The following is a 10,205-nucleotide window of genomic DNA, read 5'->3' as shown; positions in this document are numbered from 1 at the left end:
CTACTTACAAAAAGTAAAGATTTTCAGAAGAAAAATACAAAGATACAACATCTGGCTCAGAAGTTTTGCATTGTTGCAGGCTGGGGAAGCATTCTGGGGAAACATTACTAGCTTCTTGCCCTAATCTTTGCTCTCACTACTATAGCAGGCACTGTTAGCCAGCGTTGGAGGCAGGATATTAGCTGTATCTATCTTTCCTCTCGCATGAAACAGCCGTTTTAATGTTCATAAATGGTCTACATCCTGGATGCTTCAGATGTAGATTTAATGACATAAGCAAGTGCTGTTACAAATCTACACCTCTGAAACAGAAAAAAACATCTTGAGAAGTGTGTTCTTTAAGACAGTAGAACAGACACTGTTATTACAAAAATATAATCGGATAATGGATGACAGTCTTAGCAAAGGCTGTTAGAAAGATCAAAATAAATCATCTTGCACATCTGCTGAGGTCTAACAACATTGTATCGGCCAAAACTGATTCAATTTCTCAGTCTCTGCTAAACATTCCATTATGGTTTCCCCTGTATTGTCAAATTCCATTTTCAAATTAAGGTAATATTACTGTACTATTTACTTGATGAGTAATATTTAACTACAGTCATTAGAGGAAGCCAAAACTATATTATCCTTTTCCCATCAGGCCAGCACTTTTTTTTTGTCGAATAACTGACTGTCTTTTCACGTTACAATGTCAACATACCCTTATTTGCACACTTGAATAAAATATGCATTGTGATCCCTTACCAGGTTGTTAATAATTAAGAGAAGACTAAAAGTGAAGTAATATAGCATCTCTGCTATTCAACTGCAGTTAACTTTCAGTTTTCCATTCTGGTTTGTTACTTCATCTGTGATTTGACCTTGTTAAGTTTTCACTGACCTTAGAATCATCCATCATTCACAGGAAAAAGATAACAAAACATCCCCAAAGAATGACTTTATCATGAGCTTACTACTTCAAAGACAAGACTAGAAACAGCATTTCACAGATTAAATTGTTGGCTCAGGATCTCTGTTCCATAGAACCTCCCTTAGTAGTTCAACAGCTGTAACATTTCCAGCAAATGTTACCTTTCAATTTCCATTGTCTAAAATTATGATAGTAAAAGACAAGTTAACATTCCACTGGTACATGAATGCCGGAGAGGTATCTAGACAATGTCTACAATTTTATATTTCTGCTGTATGTATTCATGTGAAGAATCAAAGTTAGAATATGTTCATAAAACAGTCTTGAATTCTACTTCTAAGCTCTTTTAAGACAAGCTCTTGAAGGATACATATATCCAAGGGAAGCAGATCCTCGCATGACATTAAAGGTTGTTGAGTGTTCTTTCCAAATATGATGCCGTAATAATTTGGATTAAGAGAAAAAGAACTATCATGGGAACAATTTTTTTTCTAAGCTACATTCATACTGAGAGAATAACAACAGTATCTTCACAATAGCAGATGAACTCTAGACACAAAATCCATCCAATTCACTGAAACATCTACCATTTAATTACACTCCATATAATCATGCTTTCCAGACTGGATTAATCTATCAGCTGCTTTTAGCAAAAGGCTGAGAATTGATACATAAACTGCACAGCATACCAACAAAATTTACTTTGGCAATCTCTCTGTAAGGAAACTGGCAGAACAAGACTAAATGCTTCCAAAACTTTCTCCTCGGTTCAATTCATGAATAGAGGGAGAGATACAAAAACGCCCGTTCATCTCAGTTGTTTCAGAGCTGACTGGAAATCTAACAGTACAGCAGCAAGCAGGACTTTGCACTAAACATTTTAGCCACTCAGACTCAAGTGCCCGGGGAAAGGTGCATTATGGAACAAAATGTATTTACACAAAATCATTTATTAACTATTCTGTTTGTAAGTCAGGACTACGTTATCATTTACACCCACAAATGAAACTGAAGTCCATAGAAACCGCTTGGTAAAGAAATCAAGTATTCAAGAAGTCTTTTCAAAAGAGCTTTAGTGGTGATTTTCTCATTGTATCTGTAGGTGGGAGCTTCGGCATGAACGTGAATTAAGTATTAGAGAAACACTATACTAGGGCAAGGATCCCATAGCTTCTTACCACTCTTACAAAACTGAACTGCTGCAGATACAGCCAAGACATTGATTTGTTACACTCTTGTGGGACAGAAAGCTGGAGCAGGGGAGAAGAGGAAGAATGCTTGAACGTTATTTAGACTACCTCACCATTACCTCCATTCTCATATTTAATTTTAGTCAGAGATAGTAAGTTCACTGTTTCTACAGTTATGATCTCTTCTCTTCATTAAGGTATCTTTTCGGCCTAACTTTGATTTAATTTACAGCATCTTAAGGCCCACTAAAAAGAACAAAACCTTACTATTAGTTTACCACCATCTTGCCTTGTATACACTTTACTTGCCCTTGGTGGCAGAGTCACGTTTTTAATGTTTATAGACACATATATAATGGTTATAGACCACATAGCACAGAGGTGTAGCAATGAACAAACCCAGTAAGTACCAGAAAGAGATCTACACTATGAAAGTAAAACATACATACATTTTCCCTCCTCCTACTCTCAGGAAACCTTCAGGCACACTACCTGCATTGCAAGCAGTATGAGCCCTTCCGATTTGGGCCAAATTCTAAATTAACAGAAATGCTGCCTGCAGCAACAGTATAAAAATTTAATATTACAGCTGATTTATGTAAGAGGATCCTTGTACTTACTGATACCTGAACTTTTGCCATAAAAAAATCTAGACTAATATAATTTGTTACTCACCTTTTAGCCCATTCTCCAGCCCCAATCACAAACAATGGTTATTTTAAAGATCATCAAATCAAGTTGACAGCATTCCATAGTATTCTCAAAATATTTTTAAGATGGCCTGTACACTTCAGAGTGCGTTAGGTAACAGTAAAAGCATACCTGCATATCTCAAAGAGAAAGACAACTCCATTTTACTACTGCTGAAACAAGTTTCTTCCCTCAGCATTGCCTCCTGCAAGGACATCACTTTCATGCCTACAAACTGAAATAATATTTGAGATGTCGTGTTTCTTTTACTTTCCTTTTGTTATTCCGGTCATCCTATCTGTAGGAACAGTGAACACAAACACACACAAAATTGGGCATTTTACTGATTATGTGCTTGCATATTTTACTCCACATGCTTTATACCTATGAACTTCACAACAGAGCATTTACTGCTTTTACCATAGCTCCCTATTGATCTCAATTGAAGTGGCAAAACACTTCTATTAATGCTTACAATAAAAATGAAATTATGTGGATACACAAAGAATTTAGCTCTTCTGCTACTTCATATGCATAAGTTCTGTATTTGTGCTGAAACCTCCAAGCTTATGGCATTCAATACAGTGCAATGCAAAAGACCAAAATCCAAGATATCTTCCCTTTTTAATCATTTGCATGTGTCTATTCCCAAGTTTTTCTTTCAATACTTCTCAACTTGAACACAATCTGTGTTGTTACTGCCCTTCCCTTTACAGCTAAGATGGAAAGAAGCAAGACATACTGTACCACCTTTACACAAACTCGGCAGCCACGGCTATGTTATTTCCTTTGGCATGCAACCTGTTCATTTGAAACAGTGCAACTTTGTTGTTTTTTTATGACAAGTTTACACACACACTCATTCAAATACCATTTGGGGGGAACCTGTCTTAAAAGATTATGTTTATAGCAAGATGTGTAAAATACCCTCAGTCTCCAATATGATAAAAACCGCAGAAGAATCCTAGAAGGTGCATTAAAAAGCAAGGCTGAAGTTTCATCATTTGGTTTATTTCAGCAGAGACAATGCAGTTGGTCTAACTTTACTGGTTACTACTGGTTGTGCGATAACAATACACCATCAAGTCAGAAGGGTGAAAATGGGGGCAAATTTAGGTTTTTGCCTTTATTTATTTAGTTTTTCCTCGGTCTCTGAGAAGAATGGATACCTGATATCCAGTCTTTGAACAGGTATGTTTTGTAAAGAAAGGCACTACTAGCAACACAGTTCAATCATTTCAGGTTTTTTTTTCTGAGTAATATCTAAGGCAAAATCTATATAAATCCCACTAAACTATAGCTATAAGTGTGCTGTATATTTACAAAAGGCAGAATCTCTCTTCTCTTTGCTGGCAGGTTTGCATCTCTTTTCCCTAATCACAGCCATAGGCAAGACTGTGAAATGCCAGATCCCAAACACCTGCAATTCCCTACATTTATTAGCCCATATACACTGTGTTACCTGGTTTTATTTTGATCACAGAGGCAATTTCTGAAGTGTCAAACATTACCCCTAAGTTGAAGAAAAGGTCACTACAGTGTCTTTGAAGCACCGCTACACAGTAGTGACAGAAAAGCAAAGATTGAGTTTCATGCCTGCAAGTTTTACTTAAACAAATGGCCCCAGTTTGCCCACTCACTTAGGTGCCTCTGTTAGTTTTCCCATAATTGTGAGGTCTGCAGTTAAATGAAATGACAGATTCATCACTGATACAATCTTTGTCCAAGGTTTACAGTCCTTTAATTTGTGTGCTTTCAGGGCTTGAGGGCATTTTCCAGTAGCTTTTCTTTATCCTGAAGGGATTTGGGTATCCTTAACAGGGGACTAAATTAATCCTTACATCAAATGATACCAGAAATGTGGCCTTCACTTGTTGTCAATGTAGAATTAAAAACGAAATTGCTTTCTCAGAAAGCAAAAGGAACATAGAACACAGGCAGAAGTTACACAGAAAAAAAGGCTACAGTCAATACTTCAGTGTCTACAATCTGATTAGAGAACTGACAAAAGAGTAAATGCATCTTCATGTCTGTTGATTATAAAACCTTGAATTCACCCTATATACGAGTGTTTGAGCATGTAAATTACAATTACTAGAAGGGCAAAATCATGGTGGGAGGGGGAAATAATAGCAACTGGAGGCAAACTAAAAAGCAAAATATCACAAAGAAGTCTACAACTATCAAACAAATAGACATTGTACCAATTTACAGTCATTAGGCTTAGGTACAAATACTCATCCTTATGAAATGCCCCCAAATGACGATATACCTAGAATCTACTTTTTCAGAGTGAAATGTTGAATAATATTTCTTTAAGAAGGTATTTTTCTCCTACCCATAATACCTAGCATGCTTTTGTTCTTCAAATGCAGGGGAAAAAATAGCAAACGACTAGAGCACCAAGCAACTACAAACCTCATATTTGTACCAGATTGATTGTTACCACGTTTTAAGACTTCCCACAGCAACTGATAGTTGTTTTGACTGATTTCTAAAGAACTGGTATAAGATCCATCACACAGATTTTCAAAAATTTCTTCTTATCTTTTAATGAAATAGTGATGTTTTTAACTAAATTCTCTGCTGGTCAGAAGTTGACTTACAGACCTAACAAGCAGTAATGAGGCTCTATTCACTGGTCTTTATAACCAAACTAAATAACCTTGACTACTGAAGATAAATGGATTAAAACCAGTAATAACTGGGTTTGTGACCTTTGGAAGAAAGGAAATAAAAAAATGTGTCTCTGCTCAGTAATACATACATGAAAAAATTCACTGTTTAAGAAACATCTGAACCACCGCCATAGCAAGTAACTGTGCTTTGCGCTACAACCTAGACTATAAAATGGACCTGCTGGTTCCTGTATTTCCAGAAATTTCCTTGAGCCTAGTTTTCAGTATTCTTAAGAACGGCTAAAAAAAAAAAATGTTATTTCAAGACTTGTTTCAGAAAATCTTCACAACCCACCTTCTTATTTCTGGTAATCTTGGTATTTTAATAAGCCCACCAATCTGGGGAAACAAAACATCAACATAGTTTGCTGAATAAAGAATTGTGTAAAGAAAAATGGAGCACTATACACCTTTACCCAGGACAAATATCATAGAACCACAGAAAAACAGCTAACTTTAAGCAAGTAAAAATTAGCTACATTTTATTAATATTTACAAATGAAAACTGTATATTTACAATGTAAACACTTCAAATTAATGTAACTTGTAAAAAAAAAAAAAAAAAGATCCTCAAGCATTTGACTAGCAGAACACAATTTGTCTCCCTGAATTCAAAGGGAAATAGAAGTAAGCTACGTCCAAAAGCATTTCCTTCACTGTCAGACGGAAATTACAAGCAGAAATCTACAAGTAACAGAACGCTATTTTAAACTCCCAAGAATGGTTAGATAAATTAATGTGGCATAATTCTCATATGAATGCAGGTTATTAAGGCGCATGCGTAATCATAAAATCAGACCATCTCAGTGAACTGCGTTAACATCAACTTAGTCAGAAATTCAGAAAAAAAAAAAGTTTTGTTCTACAAGCAGAAAGAGATTTTTTTCTAGCTTGGAGAGGTTTTGATTTTCCTTTTGTAACACTTCTACTGATCCTTTATTCAAACAGACCTTAATAACGACTATCTGCTATTGCAGACTCCTTTTTCAGGAAGGAAAAACATTCTGTTTACTTCACTGATGGGAATATCCCTCAAGGCTGGAATTGCTTCTTCTTGAAATTTCTTCTGTTGCTGCTTTTTGGCATAGTTATCTACAGGAGACAATGAGAACATTCCACATGTAAAGATTCTTTTCTTTCAAGAAGTGTTATATAATGCAACATGGTATAAATTTAGGTACTGTAAGTGATGCTGAAAACCCCATCTTGCTGAGGTATAATAAGATGGTCACCAGAAACGCTTTACATCAACATATATTAGCAGAGCCCTTGAAGAAATCAACCCTACCCTCCTGCTGAAATCACTATCTGTGACTTTGCTTGGTTTAAGATGCTGTATGACATTAAACCATAACTATCCAAAGATAAAAAGAACAAACAACCCCCCCACACCCCGTGAATAGCTCAGTCTGTACTTTGAACACTTTGTACTAGGATCTCCACTGAGAGATGCTGTCCACCCTCCCTTTATCTTGGCTGCTTGTTCCCATCACTACACAGCACCCATTCCTATAACAGCATAAATGTTTTTACAGGTGCATTTTGAACACAATTATGAAACTCCTCCATCTGAAAAAGAAAATTTTCAAATACGGTTGATTTTCAGAGTAGGCCCCCCATCCCACCTGCCATACAGCCACGGGTTGACACCAAATGAGAAGGTGACATGAGAGGGTGAATGCGTGGCCAGGAACACAGGGATGACTACATGGCAGTTCTTTACAGATGCGTTGGATTAATGCATTTGAACTACAGCCTTGACTGATTTTTTTCCTAAGCAGTTCAGTGTAATGTAATACCACATACATAGGTTGTTAAAACGGTGCAACTTCAGCAGTCTTAGCAATAGGCAACTTTCTTGCCAAATTTTACAGTCTGCATTTTTTCTAACAAAAATGGCCACCCACAAATAGTGGTGGAATTCCTCAAGTGAAGGAAGATGCAGCTGCCTGGACAATATTGTGAATGCCTAGAACAGGCCTCCTTGGCAGGAGTAAAGGCTATGCAAAAGTTGAGAGAAAAACTGAATAACAGCCTTTTTAGACAGGGAATTACTAACGTGTCTGGTCAGGTATCAATACTGCAGCATCCTCCTTGACTCTGTGTGCCTTCCCACTTCTGCCACTGCCAGGTAGATACTCAGGCCCTTCTTCCCATGACACTCTTCACTGGTTTGTAACGCAACGTACATGCCTGCGAGAGCTTTACCCCCGTTCCTCTAATGTTGTCTGTTTTACTAACAAAGTACACTTTACTAGTTGGAAGCCACTGCCATAAGATAGCAAAGAGGAAAGAGTCAGGCTCGTGGCTATGTTTTCACTCTAGTACTTCAGTACTTCCAAGAACTCCTTTTCTAGATCAAGATATTTAAATGCTTAAAATTTGATTTCTATTATATATGGCTACATATATATACATATTTACAGAAATTATCAGTTAGGTATCAAAATCTTAAAAAAAACACCAATAAAATTACCTGTAATGGTATGTGTGGAGTTCAGTGGAGCTGTACTCATCATGTTAATACCAAAGAGTAATATATAACCAATTCCTATAGCAACTAGTAGGTACACTGGCAAAGCAACTGCCCAGTACCTGAGGAAAAAAATTTTTAAATTTACGTATCATAATAACAAATGCCTAATGACATAACAGTTTTAATCCAGCACAAGCTTAGCCAGGAGGAAAAGAAACAGCACCTCTGAATATGGACCCTGGTCCCTCCCAAGAAGATTACTGACTGCAGAGTCACTGTAGCTAGTTTGGTATAAACCATCAAATAGATTCCTTACAAATGGTTTTTATTTTTTTAATTACAGTTTAAAGTTTACTGTATTTTCATCAACAAACTTCCTGGCAACAAAATGTCAAATTTATCATAAAACATTCAAATACTATTTCTTTCATTACACAATGAAATATTTTCATCATAGCTACTTATCTACATAAAATAATACTTCACAAAGATTACAGTCCTTTATCATCAGGAAAAAACTGAATTAAATACAAGACCACTACTTAAAAAAAAGTGTTGTTATTTGAAAATAATTAAGGGTGTCCTATACTCACACATATTCAGGCTAAAGAGTTTAACTGGCTGAACTTACTTTTGAGGCCAGTATGTTAGTCCCAATGAGAACAGCCAAGTCTCGGGAACATATGCCCAGATAAGATACAACACTGCACAAAAGAATTAAAAGGTCATAATAGTACAACTGATACTGTTTTAGACTTTAAGTTTTAGAGCAACACTTCCCTACTGATACATGCTGAGATAATATTTTGCTTTTACACTATTTAAACCAAAATAGCTCTGCCAAACCATTGTAGAATATGCCTCTCAGACACAAAACCTGCCCAATGTTTGGTAGCTGGTTATATGATATAATTTTTATATTTGCTTTAACATTTAGTTTCTGATTTCCTGTGTAGACAGACAAGAACTTCTTGCACGTTGAACTGCAGAGCAAAAAGACCCTCAGTAAAAGGATGCCAAACGACACTGAATGCAGAAAATATTAAAGCAGAAAATGATCACACAGCGGGTCATTTGACCGAAAGAAAAGTTGGTAGAATTGCAGTGCTTGGACGGAAGTTACTGGAAATATTTTCTGATTCTTGGTAAGTTAATAATTTTCATATCAACAAACCCGATACTGAGAAATTCTGCTCCCCAACAACAAAACTAGAGTAAGGTTTAAAAAAACTTTAGGGGAACAGGTTAGTAGCCAGTGACACAAGTTATCGAACTGCAGTGGCTTCCTGTGAGGTGAACAGAAACCAACTTATTTGCATTTCTACTTCCTTCCTAAGGGTGAGAAAGACTCGCAGTAGGATCCTGGTTCATTATTTTACTACAGTATATTTGCAGCACCCTTTCTTGTGTTGAAAAAGTGTTCTCACTCTCTCAAGCCTTGGTCCTGTGTGGGCACGCCAGATATCCCCAGTGAAATGCTAAAGCACCTGTCACACCAGCAAAGAAACGCTGGTATAACCCTAATCATTTTCCACTGCTGTTGACCAGGTTGACTTAATTTTTTTCTTTTTTTTTTTTTTTTTTTTTCCAGTATTTGGGTGGGGAAGGTTGCACTACTACTGTCTACAGTGGTTACTGAATAGTGACAATGTATGTGATTCAAGTAAAAAAGTTACAGAAAAGAGAATGCAGAGAATTTTTTAAATAATTTGACTCCATAATACCATCGAAGACCCCATAATAAGGCTAAAGACAGGCAAAACATGAGGGAATTACAAAAGGCAACGGCAGATCTTTGTAACGACTGATGGGTCTGGCAAGCAACGCTCACTTCGTCCTTCATCGCGCACCCTTACAACAGGTGGTGAAATACAGTTTTGACCCATTTCAGCTGGTCTTATCGGAATTACATCTGTCTCGTTAGCAAAGCAACACTGTCCGGTGAAGCATTCGGTACCCGGTATACTTACTAAAGCCAAACCACGATCCTAAAAAAAGAGCAAATCCATATATCGCCCTCTCTGGCAACGGGGCTGGAGAGTTTTCAACCATACCGGTCGCTTCCCCTTAACTTCGGGGGGGCGGGAAGCACGGCGAGAGGCTGTTGGAGGGTCCCCGGCCAGCGCCTCTCGGAGCGCCCCGCTACGCGTGGGCGCGGGCGGCGAGGCCGCCGGGTTTGACCCCAGCCCACGCACACGCCCCCCCGCTCCTCAGCCCCGGGGGGGTGGTGGTGCGGAGACACGACACAGGCGCACGCG

The 10,205-nt window shown here is 37.5% G+C and overlaps 1 protein-coding gene across 2 annotated transcripts; it reads right to left on the bottom strand.

Annotated features, from left to right (window-relative positions):
* Nucleotides 1-3,035: 3,035 nt before the first annotated feature.
* Nucleotides 3,036-10,204, bottom strand: PIGP (phosphatidylinositol glycan anchor biosynthesis class P). Of its 2 annotated transcripts, XR_014230891.1 has the most exons (6): nt 9,918-10,204; nt 8,579-8,651; nt 7,948-8,066; nt 6,422-6,563; nt 5,767-5,810; nt 3,036-3,091 (listed from the first exon to the last, which is right to left on the bottom strand). XR_014230891.1 is itself a non-coding variant. In XM_082337968.1 (4 exons), the coding sequence occupies exons 1-4, from the start codon at nt 9,997-9,999 to the stop codon at nt 6,433-6,435; spliced, it is 405 nt and encodes a 134-aa protein (XP_082194094.1). In that variant the 5' UTR covers nt 10,000-10,204; the 3' UTR covers nt 6,026-6,432. The 2 variants fall into 2 exon arrangements, 1 of the variants encoding a protein (XP_082194094.1); XM_082337968.1 differs by lacking the exons at nt 3,036-3,091; nt 5,767-5,810 and having other exon boundaries at nt 6,026-6,563.
* Nucleotide 10,205: the final 1 nt, after the last annotated feature.

The sequence above is a fragment of the Platalea leucorodia genome (genome assembly GCF_965183815.1).
Source record: "Platalea leucorodia genome assembly, chromosome: 2".
Classification (NCBI taxonomy): domain Eukaryota; kingdom Metazoa; phylum Chordata; class Aves; order Pelecaniformes; family Threskiornithidae; genus Platalea; species Platalea leucorodia.
Note: the sequence above shows the minus strand (reverse complement) of the source record. Positions and strands in the feature narration are given on the sequence as shown.

Coding starts and splice junctions, on each gene's coding strand:
- PIGP (XM_082337968.1), bottom strand. CDS start 9,999: ATGGTTGAAAACTCTCCAGCCCCGTTGCCAGAGAGGGCGATATATGGA. Junction 8,652..9,917: donor AGGATCGTGGTTTGGCTTTA/GTAAGTATACCG, acceptor TCTTTTGTGCAG/TGTTGTATCTTATCTGGGCA. Junction 8,067..8,578: donor CTAACATACTGGCCTCAAAA/GTAAGTTCAGCC, acceptor TTTTTTCCTCAG/GTACTGGGCAGTTGCTTTGC.